The 17364-nt window shown below is 40.3% G+C and overlaps 1 protein-coding gene across 1 annotated transcript in view; it reads left to right on the plus strand.

Moving 5' to 3' along the window:
• Positions 1–455: 455 nt before the first annotated feature.
• plxdc1 (plexin domain containing 1) overlaps positions 456–17364 on the plus strand; it is a 629959-nt gene continuing 613050 nt past the window's right edge. Inside the window, exon 1 of the mRNA XM_079851089.1 lies at positions 456–637. Within this exon, the coding sequence (XP_079707215.1) occupies positions 562–637 (76 nt within the window). The 5' untranslated portion in view covers positions 456–561. The remainder of the gene's footprint in view (positions 638–17364) is intronic.

Consider the following 17364-nt stretch of genomic DNA (forward strand, 5'->3'; position numbering starts at 1 on the left):
GTCTAGGAGGAGTTTAAAAAAATTTCAAGACGGAAAATTATGCCATAGGGTGCAGTCGACGTGTTGTGAGCCGAGGAATCAGAGGAAAATTTCTAGCCCTTACAGTTCAATTTATTAGCATGCACTTTTTTTCTGTGACTACATGCTCTGGATGCTGTTTTTTTTTTTTTTTTTTTTTTTTTTTGATGTACTGTAGTGTTTATTGAATGCTTTGTAGTATTTATATATTGCCTGATGTGTGTATGATCTGAAAGATTTGTTTAACTTGGAGAACAGGTGAAATGGTTTGTAATTATTTTTTTTTTTTTGCCAGAAGAGTCAGTGGTTTTGTGAATGTAGTTTGAAGATTTGGCTTTGTATTTAATGTCACCGAAAGAGGGAAAAAGCCAGAAGGAAAGGAAGAACAGAGGGAGGGGAAAAAAGAAAAGGATGGTGATACGTCCAGGGAAAAGGAGAGTATGTAAAACCCAGCTCAGAGAAAGGAGGGAGGTGACAGGAAGAGAGAAAGGAGGAGTGAGAGCATAGGAGAGTGGAGAGTGAGAGAAGAATTGTTAGGTGGACATGGGTCTGTGTATCGTACTGTTGATCTGTTTCTTGCAGGCAGAGCTGCCCAAAGTGTGGGCTCAGGAGCAGAGAGGTAAGACATTATTGAACACTTACAGAGATATATACTGGATTAACATGTAAGACATGCTCATTTTCATTGATGTAAACATCATGACCCTGAAACATAAAAGTATTTAAACAGTACATTTTTTTTGTGTAATTCCAAACCAAAAATCCAAACTATTAAATTACAAGTATATATGTTATAGATAACAATAGGCAAATATTTTAACTGATCTTGTTTGTTTATCTATACTTAACCCTGTTGTTCTGTTGAGATTGACTGTTATGTTTTGGATCCCAGAGATCCCAGTGATGTATGTATAAACATAATAGATGTAAATTCTAAATTAATCTCTTATTTGCACATCAAATTTGTAAAAAAAAAAAAAAAAAAAACCTAATAAAATTCCAGTAGACTATTTATTTATTGATTGATAGATAAATAAACCCTCGGTTGTATCATAAATTAGGCATGCATTTTAAATACACACATAAATACATACATACATGAATACATGGTTGTTATTCAGCACAGTAATGTTGCTTCTGTTTAATGTTACTTTGACTCAAAAGCAAAAGCAAGCGCACACACACATGCAAAAAAAATAAATATATATAACAGAAATTAAAGTTGTAAACAAACAAACAAACAAACAAATATTAATATTATTATTAACTGTAATTTTAATGTTATTATTTAAATTTATTTGTATGTATAAATATGTTAATTTTATATAAGATATAAATTAATAAATATATGTAAAACACAATTTGTACTGTATATAAATGAGAAATGTATTGCATTTTTTTTTAAACATGCACTATTTATTCATGCATTAATTTACATGTATTCACAGATTTGCACAATCTTGTTTCAATGTCTATATAAGCTAACTGGAGTTATTAGAGAATTGTTTGGATCTCAAATTTAGAATTAAAGGATATTTTGTTTAAACAGGCAATCTTGTAGCTAGCGCTAACAACATGAAGGTCAAGAGATTCCCAGGGAATGTGTGAACTGAAAATAAAAGCTTTAATGCTACAGAAGTTGCATTAAGCAATTGTAAATGTATTAATAGTAAATGTATTTCAGTGCCACTAGAATCAACAAATTTTACTAAAAAACAAGATTCTGGACCATGTTTTCCATTAGTTGATAAATCATATAAGTCCCACCCTTGGTTGAGGGTTAATTATGTTTGTCTTTCAAGCTTACCTCTTTGTCTGTTGAACAGTAGTGTGTGTTTTTCTGTGCACGTAGACTTAAGTGTAGTGGTTCTTAGTTCCGGTCCAGGTGCCCCACCACTGTTAAAATAAGATAGGCATAGAAAATGTGCAGATAGGAGGGGCACCATGATCAGAATTAAGAACCATTGCCTTGGTGCATGTGCACATGCTTGATCAGATGCTGTGTGTAGGCTGAAGGTCAGTTTTCTGCTTTATTGTATACAATGTTTTTCTCTCTAAGAAGCAGAGAATATGAACCCATGCATTGAATGCTGGGGTTTGTGTCTGAGGGCTGGCTCTACTACTGGAGAATATATTTAACAGATGTCTATCAGAGAACGGGGAAAGAGCAACACAATGTTTCTGGGTCATGCGACATGGGGTTTTATCAACAGTGCGCCCACTAAGTCCTATAAGGCTAAGGTTGGGAGTTTTCATTTTTCATTTAGGCATCCACAGAAAAAGATCAAAGTCATGTAACCCATAGGCATATGTGCACTGTACATAAAGAATAATCCTACATATCAGCTTGGCCTGTTTTATACGTTACCCTTATATTCTTTCTCTCTCTCTCTCTTTTGACGGCACACACCCAATGTGTATTTCTGTCCTCCTTGGAGATACTGTATTTTTAGCAGGCCTGGTTCTTCTTTCTGCCAGGCAGCGCTGCTCTACTTTCACTGGCCTCTCGGTCCCTCCCACACTTCTCTTCTCTCTGGTCCCTCTGATAGTATATGTACATGATATACTAAGTGTGAGATCCAGTGAAATTTGTAACAGACAGCTAATGAACAGATGAGGATATGTCCTGGTTAACAGAAGAGCAACAGTGAGCTAGTTTATGAAATTACGTGAGAGTAAAAGAATGCAAAAGGAGTTTGGGACTCAGAAAGAAAGAAAAAAGAAAGAAAGAAAGAACAGAAACCGTGTTTACGCTTTTAGTGGGAAATCATAATGCCCAATAACGTATAGTCTCTGAATTTTAATAGCTTAACAGGCTCATATGATGCGATTTCTTGTTTTCCTTTTTCTTTAGTGTGTTATGTAGCTGTTTGTGCCTGTATAAGATCTGCAGAGTTACAAAGCTCAAAGTCTCAAACCCAAAGATATATTTTTTGTAAAAGTTAAGGCTCAGCCACGCCTTCCTAAAACGCTTAATTCAAACATGCCCCCTCAAATCTACGTCAGCATGTGGGGGCAGAGGTTCACAACACCGCCCAAATGTGTATGCAAAGGAAGAAGACGTAACTTTTATTCTCGCTGTATTATTGTTGCCGCTGGCGTCACCGTGTCGTTGAGACGCTGTGTTTTTCATTGCAAAAGTCAAACTACTTTGTTTGGCCTTCCAAAAGAAGATACAATTAGAAAACCGTGGTTAATCTTTATTTACAACACTGTTCCAGAACAGTACAACCAAAATATTCGACTATGTGCTGTGCACTTTTCGGAGGACTGTTTACAGAACCTGGGAGAGTACAAGACCAGCTGTGCACAAAGGCTGATTCTAAAAAAGTGGGGCAATTCCATCTTTGCAAGTACAGGCTGGTGCTTCTGAATCACAGACACAGCCTGTAAGTATGTTTTCATATTTTAAGAATTTGCTACTGACTATTCAAACACGAGTTTTGAGCAGTATAGAGTAGCGTTGGTTTGCCATTTCTACGATCACAAATGCAGACATGGTTTTATGTTTACATAGTGTTCTCACCCCCAGTAGCACGATGCGTAAAAAGACAGGAAGTCATTATAATCAGTAATTATGTCCCCAATGAAATAAATCCTTTCCAATCTGATACATTCTGGTCCAGTCACGCTGGCATAGTTGATCGATCAGCTCGTCATCTGCATTTTCCGGAACAGATTTGCACTCAAATTGATAAGGTAGTACCTGGCATTATTGCTTTGGGAGCTGACGTTCCAAATATGGTAAGGGGCGTGACATTTCCGGGCTATTCACAATGCACTGGATCATGTGTTTCAGAAAGGCGGGGCATAGAGGAGCAATAATAATGTACAGTACAGGTATGTCTAAAATAATGACTTTTTTTTTTTACCTAAAACCACGTAAACACATTGCATTTAACCAAATACACAAAATAATGTTCTGTCATGACAACTCTCAGAGTGATTGGCATGGTAATGGGTATGACAATGTTGTATGCTTGGTCTTGGCGGAATAGATCTGCTACGCTGCTGCTGCTTTTATTGCTGTTGCTGCGGCAGAACAATTACGGGACTTGCACTGCCAATACATACACGCCTCGCTGCTGTGAGCAAGTAAGACATGCTGCTGCTTTAAAATATAGCGTACATGAATTACCCCTCAACAGAGCAGGTGACATGATATTTGACAATACAATACAAGCGAAGTGTACTGTACATCAGAAAATCCCCCACCCCCAGCAGATCTACCACCAAAACACATGTACTGCTGCTGCTCCAAAGAGCCATAGGAAAGTGTGTATGCTATCTATGTGTGCCTGGCCCTTTAGCTGAGTATGAGAAATGGGTCATATGCTTGGTCGTGGTGGACTAGATCTGCATATGCAAGATCCCCCAAGCAGATCTAGCCAGTATACATGTGGGCTGCCATGAGGTGCATATAAGGCGCGTGAAGCATCTCGTAGTGTACCCCTAAGTGTACTAGTGTACTCCTACTTTTTTTGTATTTTTTTTTTCAAGGGATGTCCCTATTGACCTTCCAGTGTGGTGTTCTACATATGTGCCTACATACCAGTGTATGCGTGCCACTAAACTAAGTAGTTTGGGCCCCAAGGCTTGGCTCTAGTGGCCTATTAGACTATGTGTGCCTGGACCTGCTTTGCCAAATGGCTTACTCTATTGGCCTGTGACTGTGCCTGGGCTACCACGCCAAATGGCTTAGTGGCTTATGACTATGTGTGCCTGAGCTGAAAGCTCAGACATATCCAATTAGAATGCGCATTATGTGTGGCTTTAACAAATGGTAACACGTTACAGGCTAATAGAGATGAGAAAAGAAACCCCTCCACGACCACCTGAGCAAATATTATGATGATTTAGGATCGTTTGATTGAAGCGTTGAAATTGAAGCGTCATTGTCAAACCCTCTATACTACTATTTGTAAATGTGGAGTCAATTGGACAATGGATGAATAATGGAGTATGACTAACATGTATTTAGCTGACCGAGCCAGAACACGCACGAGTAAATGAAAACATCAGCCTTGAAAAGTGTTGTTGGAACTTGGTAAATAAAGTAATAAGCCCCAGTTAAATGCTATGTTTTCTCATGAACATTTTCTCATGTCCACTATGCTTAGTCGCAGTAACCTTATGTAAAAGGCTTGCTGCTGCTGTATTTTAACACATATGTCTGCTGATGTATGCTAGTATTTTACTCCTGCGCTGAATGCAAGATTGTAAAACACCTTTCTTAAACAAATATGGCATGTTTGATGTTTCGTAGATTAAGCAAAGGTTAATTTAAACGTGAATGCCCATCCCGGTTCTGGACCCAGAGTTCCCAAAATTTAGTGATGGTGCTTAATGCAGATGCTGTATAGCAGTCACCACCAAGAGAATAGAAATTTATCGCGAACATTAGATTTACAAGTCATTATTTGACAATATTCGGAAAAGAACTCAATATTTGAGCTCATATTCTATTATATCTACTTATATCTCATATTCTATATCATTAGTACTTGGCATTTCATATCTGTCCCATGCAATGGTTATGTCAACAACACAATTTGGAGTGAATCCCATGTCACTCCTGAACTTCGCAGCCTGCAACCGACTGTCTGTCCTCACCACAGCATGAACACTTAATCAATGAATGACATATAGCCACTAGAGTGTGCAAACTGCTCACTCATCTCGCCCGATCTCAGTGCCACTACATCAATGAGCTGTGCAACTGCAATGAGTCTCCTATTTATACGCCCGTTGTTAAGAAAATACTTTTGTGTTCTAAGGAGTGAGTGATTCTGACTGATAATAAACACCTCTGATAGCCAGCACTCATTTTCGACAACATGTCTGTGATCGTAATGCCCGCCACCACTGCAAAACGCGCAGCAACAGAAATCCTGACGCTCTCAAGCGCGCACACACACATACCCCGTAGAGCGTTTGACAAAATGATAGAGGGTGCTTCTCAATATCCCTCATCGTCTCCTCGCTCCTCCGTCCTCCATCCTATGACCTGGAAACCGATCGAGCTCAGCCATCTTTAAGGACATCTCAATTCTCTAATTGCACCGCATGGAGTCGAGGATCGAGGAGTGAGGAAGCTTCCTCAGGAGTCATGAGTGAAGATACACAGGTGTATCCTATGCGGAAGTGTTTTATCGACTAAACGTGATGCACGTATAAATGATAAATTCTCCTCCCCCGGTCACAATCATTTTAATTTATACTTTTCCTTTGCAGTTTATATGAACCACACATCACACATATTTCAACAGGGTATCTTGCTTTATTATTATTTATTATGAATTTCTAAAATAAACAAGCTTCAACAACATAAGGGCAGATCCTTTGAGCGCTGCTGATGACGCGGTGAAGTGACGCTCGAGTGATCAAGTATTCCAATGTATAAAAAAAGCTTTCATTCGATTCCTCCGTCCTCCTTTTCTTTCCTTGCGTCCTTCCCTCGCATCCTACAGGGTGAGGAGCTGAGACGCGAGGAAAGGAAGCGAGGAAAGGAAACGAGGATGCACAAATAAGAATTGAGAAGCACCCATGGTGTTACACATCAACTGGGGATCATGTTAACGTACTCGGTTACTTACGTATTGGTTACTTACCAATACGGTTACTTACTCGGTTACTTACCTCGAGTATTGTGTTGCAAACTCTATGGGAAAGCTCCTTTTCTCGAGAATATTGAAGCCTTTATTTTCAATATATTTTCACACCAGCTATGATGTGCTCACAGCTGCACAGCGAGCACATCATAGCTGGCTGAAGCGTGCTGATTGGCTGTGCTGCGGTAACTGCACAAACCTATGGCGAATCAGCAAGGACGCGCGGTCCAATCAGAGCGCTTGCCGCCTTGCTAGCCTCGAGCGCGCCAAAATGGGCATGGCTGAAGGGTATAAATTCAGAGAAAATTCGCCATAGGACAGGTTAAATCGACTGAAGCAAAGCACCTGATATGAGCGAAATAGCACGGCTGGCAACGCAATACTCGTTCCCTTATCTCTAAGGGAACCGAGGTTACGTAAGTAACAGAGTACGAACAAGAAAGGTTCTCTCGTATTGCGTTGCAAATCGTTGCGTTGCGAATCCATTTTAAAATGCCGTGCTATTCGCCGGTGACTGCTCTGGAGACGTCCGGGGAGCCCCGGGAACAGAGTAGTCTGAATCATTAAGACCAGAAGTGTCGGGCTTTAAGATGATATACACTGCATATAGCGAAGTGCAGAGGGCCACCACAGGGGGAGCCTCAGATGTATATAGGTCTGGGTCACAAGAGCCAGGGTCCTAGATGGAGAGGACTCATGTCTGTAAAGCAGGAACCTCTAAGTTATAGAATTTTGCAAATGTGGACGGAGCAGACCAGCTGGCCGCCACACAAATGTCCTCTATGGGGACTCCACGGGGACTCCACTGGACCATGCCCAAGAGGAAGCCATACCTCTTGTGGAGTGGGCTCTTACACCTAAGGGGCACGGAAGGCCCATAGAAGCGTAGGCCAGAGAGATTGCGTCTACTATCCATCTAGATAGTCTGAGTTTCGTGACCGGAAACCCTCTGGTGCGGCCCCCGAAACAGACAAAGAGCTGTTCTGACTGTCTGAATGAGGCAGAACGCTCCAGATAAATTCTCAAAGCCCTAATGGGGCAGAGCATGTATGCGTCACTATCATCTTCTGAAGGTGGAAGAGCCGATAGGGAAATAACCTGTGCTCTGAACGGGGTTGAGAACACCTTAGGTACATATCTGTGTCTTGGTTTAAGGACGACCTTGGAGTCATTGGGCCCAAACTCAAGACAGGAGGTGCTCGTAGAGAGAGCTTGTAAGTCCCCAACTCTTTTAACTGACGCTAGTGCTAACACCAGAGCGGTTTTAACCCTCTGACATGCTCTGACATTTGTGCTTTTTTCAGTTATTTATAAACATGTTAATGGCAAAGGTGTAAATTCACTCTATATAGCACAAACAGGGCTACCATAATATGCAAGCAACATGCATGTATATGTTTGAATTTTTAAGAGAATAATGTTTATGTGTGGTTATTGAAAAAAATAAAAATGAAAGTTGCTGAAATAAGACCACAAAACTCATTCTAAATATATGTCAATAAGACTTTTGACTAATGAATGTTGTCGCTTCGAGTTCTGGCTTCAAAATGATGTGAAAATCATCCTGCCTAATCGTTCACACACAATTTAAATCAATGTATTGTTTTATAAGACAGGTTTTGCTTGGAAAGCCAATATGCGAGGGGGGCGTGAGCGAGGAGTGGTTTATACCTGAGAATACAATGTCCCACCCCGTATGCGTAATGACTCTGCATAATGAGCCATTCATTCAGGTGTGACACTGACTGAGCCACAAGAATGAATGCAAGGACAAAAGATATATTTAGAAGAAGACTTATATTGACCATTTAAGATTTTGCTTACATCTATCTTGTAAATATGTTTTGCTATTTTATTAAAAAGGTTACAATTACAACAATAATTACAATTTCAACAATATTTCAAGTGTAAACTCTTTACTCTTTCTTTGTAAAAAAATGATTATAGGCCTACATTTTATCATATGTATTCATTAGTTTGAATATAGCCAAAACTGGAACAGCTAACATCTTAGTTGATGACTTTATTTTTGACAAAAATAGTATGTGATATATATATATATATATATATATATATATATATATATGAGCCTAAAAAGCCGTCCCAGCCGGCGGATATATATATATATATATATATATATATATATATATATGTACATATACAGTATATATATATATATATATATATATATATATATATATATATAACATATGAGCAGAAATTGCTAAACAAAAGCTTATTTGATGTGGCAGTATATTCTACAGTAAAAACTGTACCCAAATCTAGTCAACAAAATGTTGTCTTTCATATTTCGCCTGAGTGTAACGTTGTTTTTCTGAAATATTAGGGCATATAAATGTTAATTTGCAGTTTAATACGTTGCTTATACAAATAGCCTACATTTTGTTTCAACATATTTCAGTCGATTTTTACTCATCTCAGTATAGCAATACAGTTTGCTAAAACATCATCATTCATTCACATACAGAAACGCGTTTAAAATTTAAACTGTCTTTTTGCGAGCTGTGGTAAACAGCGCATCTCTGCCGTTCATTCATTCACAGAAACGCGATTCACTTGAGAAGGAAAAAAAACTTACTACAGTATTCCTCAGCTCAGTCGGATCCTTGCTCCTCGAAATACCCGCACTTCTGAGGTACATTTTCCATTATTATTATTCCTCACAGCGCTGCGAGACGGTGTAAACAAGTACGCTACAATGATGTGATTAAACTTGTGTTTTCTCGAGCTGATATGGGGGCGTTCACAGGTTTGCAGGATTGCCTCAGTCATTTGCATTTGAATAGCACGCGCTCTCCGTGGGCGGAGTCACATTAAAAATAATTAGATGAGATGAGAACGAGTGACATCTCGCTCTTTTCTTACAGATTACATGAACTGAGAATATTTGTTTTTTATATAAATTACTTCATTTAAAAGAAGATAATTCAAGCTTCATGCCTGTGTGTCTGTATGTCTGTTTGACTGAGTATTCGCTGAGTTATTGTTCATTTTCGGACGCGTTTCAGAATGGACTACACTGACAGAGAGAAGGCAGAACTCGCTTCGTGTTTATTTTTCTTTATCTGGCAAAAAGCACAACACTTTGTTTTTATTGTGAGTATACACAAAAATAATACACACTTAACAGAATCGATTGATGTATGAAACTCCTATGGAAAATCAAAGTCAACAGAGTATTTATGAGTCTCTTTTACACTGATAAAAAAAGCGAGCTGGTATCGCCGGCGATACCGCCGACCCCAGGGGGTTAAGAGAGAGGGGCTTTAGATCAGCCGACTGGAGTGGCTCGAAGGGAGGTCCCTTATGGCCCCGCAGGACCATGGATAGGTCCCAAGCCGGCACCGAAGGTGGCCGAGGCGGGTTAAGCCTTCTGGCCCCTTTTAGGAAGCGAACGATCAGGTCACTTTTACCCAGGGAGGAGCCAGCCACTGGCGAGTGTAAAGCCGCTATGGCTGCCACATACACTTTGAGCGTGGAGGGGGAGCGGCCCGCATCCAACAGCTCTTGGAGAAATGTAAGTACCATCGGTACTTCACAGTTATGTGGGTCTAGGTTCCAAGCTAAACACCAGCTGGAGAGTGCTGACCATTTGAGGTGGTAGAGGCGTCTGATGAGAGAGAACCAATGGTAGTCAGAGGATCTTTGGTGAATGGAAAGACAAGGCCGCAGCCTGGCACAAGCTTGGGGGTCCTTAGAAACTTCTAGTTCAGCATCATCTTCACATCAGGATTCCAGAAGAGAGTACCCAGTCGACATTTGTATGTGGGGCCCATGTGGGTTTGAAATGGGCTGAAAAATGGGCTCTGTATGGGATTGTCTGCGGGTTCCATAATGGCCCCATGTTAATTGCCCAGATGGATTTCAAGTAGGATTGCAATTGGTACTAGGTGGGACCCAAGTGGGCAACATGCACAAGACCCATCTCGGTCCCAGCTTAGAGAGAGTGTTGATCTTGTGATCAGTGATTTTTAAAGCGTGAAGATGTCACACCCTCCGGAGGTGTGTGAGGCAATAAGAAGATTTCCCTTTGGAGGGAAATTTTATGACCCATTGTGTTCTAGCAGGGCATTTGAATATGTAATTTCATTGGGTGTTTAAGAAAAGAATCTTCAAGATTCTTATAATACTAATGCGTCACAAAGTTAACAAAATGTAATGTAAATTAACAAATAGGGGACGAAGATTGGAGTTTATAAAGACCAAACATGCCACACATATGATTTTGGTAAACCATAGTATGCAAAGTCTGAAACATTAACCCCAATAGAGTTTACAAGAATACATAGGCCAAACCACATAAAAGGAAAATCATGAGATGGGAAAATAGATACATGTTTATACATTTCTCAAGTGGTTATATATAGAATATATAGGATTAAAAGGGTTTATTTCTCCCTCTCAGCAAGAATTAAGTGAGAGTCACAGCTCTCTGGAAATTCCTTTTGGGGTCGTAAAACTCTTATCAGTCTCAATGTGTCCTGTAACAGGACACTGGGTTCTGCCTGTGTGTTAGCTTCATTTGAGATGTTAGTTTTGGGGGAAGTTTCATAAAACTTTGTTGGGAGAGTGAGTTTGCTGGATTATTCATTAAATATAATGGATCATTTGTGTGTGTCTGATTGGTCCAGATGTTACAATGTTCTAAACCATTTTCTACCATCACTGGGATGTTTGTATATTTTCCCTTATCACCCATTTTCTTTAACATGTTCCATACTTCACTTAAACTAGTCTCTTGTCCAATCGTTGTGCAATATGTCCTCCAGTATTCTCTTTTCACTGTTTTAATTGTTCTCCTACAACTTGCTTTTAGTCTCTGGTGTTCCAGTACATTTTTTAATTTGAGACTCTTCTTTAATGTTTTGAATGCTTGGTTTTTTATTTTAATTGCCTTAGTACATTCTTCAGACCACCAAGGTACAAATTTTCCTTTCTTTCTGCTTGTGCTCCTTTGGATACTATTTTTTTCTGCATTATATATTTCTGCTACTAGACTCTCTGCATGTTTATCTATATCCAAGCTTTCATTGTTAGTATTATTATTTGTATAACATAATGATTTAAATAGCTCCCAGTTTGCTTTATCAAAACACCATTTTTCACCAATTTTTTTTTTTTGTAATTTTTTTTTTGTTAGCTTGTCTTGCCTTATTCTAACATCTACTGTGCAGTAAACTTTTCTAATAACATTATACCCTTTAATTATGAAATCATATGTTGGCTGTAACCATGTTTCTTGTAGACATATTATTTCAGGTTTATTAATTTCATCATTTATGTACTTCTTTAATTCTTGTCCATTAGCAAATTACTTTTGGTGTTCCATTGTAAGATGCTTAGTGGCATAATCTATCCCATCTGAGATGCTTCTTCATTCAGGGACTGCATTAGCAGGTTATGTATGCTTTCTTCTGACACATTCTTAATGTTTAAAAATTCTGCTGCTGACACTACTAGTCTTTAGTCAGTCATATTTATTTATAGAGCACATTTAAAAACAACAGCTGTTGGCCAAAGTGCTGTACAAAGTGCAAACAGGTATCCTAATGAGTAAACATAAAACACACAAATAAACAATAAACCGCAATTTATACCACAAGGCCCACTCATGACCATAAGCAACAGTAAATAAGTGGGTTCTAAGCAGAGATTTAAAATCAATATATGTTGGTGCAGTCTTTATGTAAAATGGCAGATTGTTCCAAAGCTGTGGAGCGGCCACTGAAAAGGCACGATCTCCTTTCAATTTTAAACGTGTCCATGGAACAGTCAGCTGTAGACTACTGGTTGACCTAAGTTTTCTAAAAGCATTATGGTGGGATGAAAGGAGATCAGAGATGTATGGAGGAGCCAGTCCATGCAATCCCTTATAAACATCTTAGTTGATAATTCAATATACCTACTTTATTTTTGACAAACTTCACATACTATATATTTAACATATGAGCAGAAATTGGTGAACAAAAACTTATTTGATGTTACATTAGTCTTTTTTACAGTAAAAACTTTATAATATATCCAAAACTAATCAACAAAATCTTGTCTAAACATTCATATTTCGTCTGTAACATATCGTTTTTATATTAGCATATAAATGTTAATTTGCAGTTTAATACGTTGCTTATACGGCACAGATGCAAGCTGTTCTGTAGTAAACAACAGCGCACATCTGTGCCATTCATTCATTCACACACAGACACGCGATTCATATTTAAACAGTCTTTTTTAGGTTTACAGACACTATTGCATATTGTGATTAGAACAAAGCACTTAAGAATAAAGAACTTACTATTCACAGTCCTCAGCTGGATCTGTTGCTCCTCGAAGTGAAACTAACCAGCACTTCTGAGGTAAATTTCCTAGGATTATTATTACGATAGTATTATTCCTCACAGCATCGCAAGACGACCTAAAGTGCATGAGTCTGATTAAACTTGATGTGTTTTATTGAGCTGATGTAGGCGTTGACACGTTTGCATGGATTGCCTCAGATCATTTGCGTTTGAATAGTGCGCACTCCCCGTGGGCGTGTTCACATTAACAGTTAATGAGCTGAAATGAGAACAACTGACATCTCTCTTTTTTCATACAGATTACATAAACTGAGAATATTTGTTTTTATATATAAATTACTTCATTTAAAAGAAGAGAATTCAAGCTTTATGCCTGTGTGCCTGAATGCCTGTGTGACTGAGTGTTCGCTGAGTTACAGTTCATTTTCGGACATGTTTCAGAATGGACTTCACTGACAGAGAGAAGGAAGAACTTGCATCATGTTTATTTTTCTTTATTTGGCAAGAAGCACAACACTTTGTTTTTATTGTGAGTATACAGAAAAAAATAGACACTTAACAGGATCGAATGATGTGTAACACTTATATGTAAGATCAAAATCAACAGAGTATTTTGAGTGTCTTTTGCACTGATAAGAAAAAAAGCGAGCTGATCACGCCGGCGTGATCGCCGCCCCCAGTGGGTTAAAAGTGCCCTAGTTATTGGCGATTCTATTACACGGAACGTGAAAATAGAGACATCAGCCACCATAGTCACATGTTTGCCGGGAGCCAGAGCGCCTGACATCAAAGCAAAAGTGTTGGCTAATGCTAATCGTAAATTCTCAAGTCAAGTCAAGTCAAGTTTATTTATATAGCGCTTTTCACAACATAGGTTGTATCAAAGCAGCTTCACAGTATTAAATTAAAACAAAACATCAATGTTTGTTTCTAGTGGAACGTCCACTAAGATTATTATTCACGTCGGCACTAATGATGTTCGACTTCGCCAGTCGGAGATCACTAAAATTAATGTTAAAGAGGTGTGTGAACTCACAAGTACGATGTCAGGCACTGTAATTTGCTCTGGCACCCTTCCAGTTCGCTGGAGTGATGAGATACTTAGTAGACTGTCCTCACTCAATGGTTGGCTGTCTAAGTGGTGTCCACAAAATAACATAGGGTTCATAGACAATTGGAAAAGTTTTTGGAGCAGACCTGATCTGTTGAAAAGAGATGGTATTCATCCCTCCTGGGATGGTGCTGCTCTTTTCTCTAGTAATATGGCACATAGTCTTAGAGCTCAAACATGACGACTTGGGCCTCAGGTCAGGAAGCAGACAGACTGGCTAAACCGACCATCTGCTAGCTGTCTCACGTCACTGAAGTCAGATAAATCCCATCACATAGAGACTCTTTCACCTAGATATCATCATATAGAGACTGTGTCTGTTCCCCAAATTAGGAATTAGTCCACCCCCCCAAGATTACTGTTATAAAAACGAGCCACGCTGAAAGGAAAAGGGGGTGGTGTTGCTGTAATCTATAGTAATATCTTCAGAATTACTGAGAAGTCTAGTTTCAAATATATTTTTTTTGAAGTGTTGGTGCTTAATGTAACATATAGTTACATAACACTATCTGGTGTAAATGATAAATCACGCTTGACATTTGTGCTAGCTACTGTATACAGGCCACCAGGGCAACATATAGACTTTATCAAAAAATTTGCTGCTTTTTTTATCAGAGTTAGTACTGGCTGCAGATAAAGTCCTAATTGTTGGTGATTTTAATATACATGATAATGAAAAAGACACATTGGGATTGGCATTTTGAGACATTCTGAACTCTATTGGAGTTAGACAACACGTGTGAGGACCCACTCATTGTCATAATCATACTTTAGATCTAATATTGTCACATGGAATCAATGTTAATGCCGTTGAAATTCTGCAGCAGAACGATGACATCTCAGATTATTATCTAGTCTTGTGTATAACCCATTTAGCCAAGGTTGCTAACCCGACTCTGTGTTACAAATATGTTAGAACTATTACTTCTGCCACTAAAGATTGCTTTATTAATAATTTTCCCAGATAGCTTAGAAGAACTCGATATTGCGACCGAAACTTTTGACTCTCTCTTTTCCAGCACTTTAGACACAGTTGTTTCTTTGCGCTTAAAGAAGATTAAACAAAATAGTCCAACGTTGTGGTACAATGATCACACTCGGGCCCTTGAGAGAGCAGACAGAAAAATGCCAGTGCAACTGGAAGAAAACAAAACTAGACGTTTTTCGAATTTCGTGGAGAGAGAGCTCGATTGCGTACAGAAAGGCATTAAAAACTGCTAGATCTGCTCATTTTTCGACTCTCTTAGAAGAAAACAAACATAACGTCTCAGGTTACGACTGTAACCTATGTTCCCTGAGAAACAGGGAACGAGACAATGCGTCGAATGACGCTAGGGGACAGGTGTGTGAAATCACTATCAAATCACGACAATCACATTGACCGGCTACAGCCCGTGAATCATTAACGTGAATGATTAACGTGCGACCTGCAAGTATAAAAGGCCGCCTTGCAAACATGACAATCACCTTATCGTCTGAAGGGACTGTTTGGTAGGCAGGCCCAGAGGCATGGCAAGGAGACGCAGTGTCTCGTTCCCTGTTTCTCAGGGAACATAGGTTACAGTCGTAACCTGAGACGTTCCCTTTCGAAAGGGAACTCACACTGCGTCGAATGACGCTAGGGGAACGATATATCCATGACGCTATGCTAAGGGGAGGGCATGCCAGGTGGCAGTGACCACTGTCAGAAACAGCAAATTCAAATGAAACGTTAGAACCACTCACCCTCAGGTTACACTGGGCTGTCAGTGACAGCATTCCCTACGGTCATAGCCCAAGCTTTAAGCCTCGCAGGAAAACCCTCATAAACATGGTTAAATGAAAAGTCTACCTGGGCCTGCTCAGGGCCTGGAACCACAGCTTCCAATTAGAAGGAGTCCCTTCTAGGGAATGTGGCTAGGGAACCCGAAGGAACCCCAGCCAATCACTATTCAGGGGAACATACTCACCCTGAGATGCCACCAGGACGGCCTGACCTGGCCACTTCCTGTCTGTCCGAAGACAGAGCCTCTGGACACTTACCTTAGGTAAGGCATCCAACCCGAGGGACTGCGAAGCTGGCAGTGAATCACTCAGCCCGGATCTCAGAGACGGAATACCCCGGAGAGTATGACTCAACATAGTGCTCTCCAACCCTTGCTAGCGAGGGGAGTTTCTCTACTCGTTCCACGGATCTACCCAGTGTTTGTGTTTCAAAACACTGAGGAGGCCTGTGAAGGCCTAAGGGCTGATCTAACTGGGAGGCCCCACGAGAGGCCTACGACCGTCTGAACAGACTAAGGAGTCCGCGTGCTCATAGTGACCCTCGGTGAGGGGAGCACATGGTCCGCCTGGTAGGCAAACCAGGCTGTAGGCAGAAAAAGAGGTTCCGGGAGGGAACCAGGGTAGAGAATGAACACTTTAGTCGAGCCAGGGCGTAAGCTTGCCTTCAGCAGCTGCCTGCTAAGGCCAGCTGAACTGATAGCAAGAGGCCACTAGCTTCCTGAACCCAGCACCGCTAGGAAACCACTCACATGGAGGCCTTGTGAGGCCTACTACCTGATAACCACAGTCTGTGGGAGCTCACCTTCAGGGAGGCCTGGTGAGGCCTACTACCTGATAGCCACAATATCTGGGAGCTCACATTCAGGGAGGCCCGGTGAGGCCTACTACCTGAGAATCACAGCATGTGAGAACTCACCTTCAAGGAGGCCCGGTGAGGCCTACTGCCCGATAGTAAGTCAGGCTAGCTGTCCAGTTGCTTGTCCTTGCCTCCAGGGTGGCCTGGTGAGGCCTACTACCTGATATCCAACGTAAGTGGGAATTTGCCTTCAGGGAGGCCGGGTGAGGCCTACTACCTGATAACCATCTTAAGTGGGAATTCACCTTCAGGGAGGCCTGAGGAGCCTACTACCTGATAGCAACTGGTAACTATGAGCCCTGAGTCCGGGTGATAGTTCCAAGGCGGCCTGTTAAGGCCAGCCAGCTGGGGACTCGCCTATCAGGGAGGCCTAGTTGGGCCTGCTAGCTGATAGCAAGTCAATTCTGCTACAAAAGGTACACTGTTGGGAACCATACTACACCAAGACAGCTAGCCAAAGCAACAAATAAAATAAAATTCCTTATCAAAATTTATAAGGAAAGACAAGTATTTTGTTTAGGCTTGGCTTGTAGGGAATTCCAAACCTGCGTATATTCTAACGCACATAACTATAGAACCCATTCTAAATGCGCATGTGAACGCCATCAGTGTTTCTCACAGGTTCGCGTTTAAAGTCTGTGTAGAGAGAATGGTGTCGTCTTAGCGGCCCCTAATTTAATAACAAAT

Source organism: Squalius cephalus (assembly GCF_949319135.1).
Source record: "Squalius cephalus genome assembly, chromosome: 19".
In the NCBI taxonomy this organism is placed as follows: domain Eukaryota; kingdom Metazoa; phylum Chordata; class Actinopteri; order Cypriniformes; family Leuciscidae; genus Squalius; species Squalius cephalus.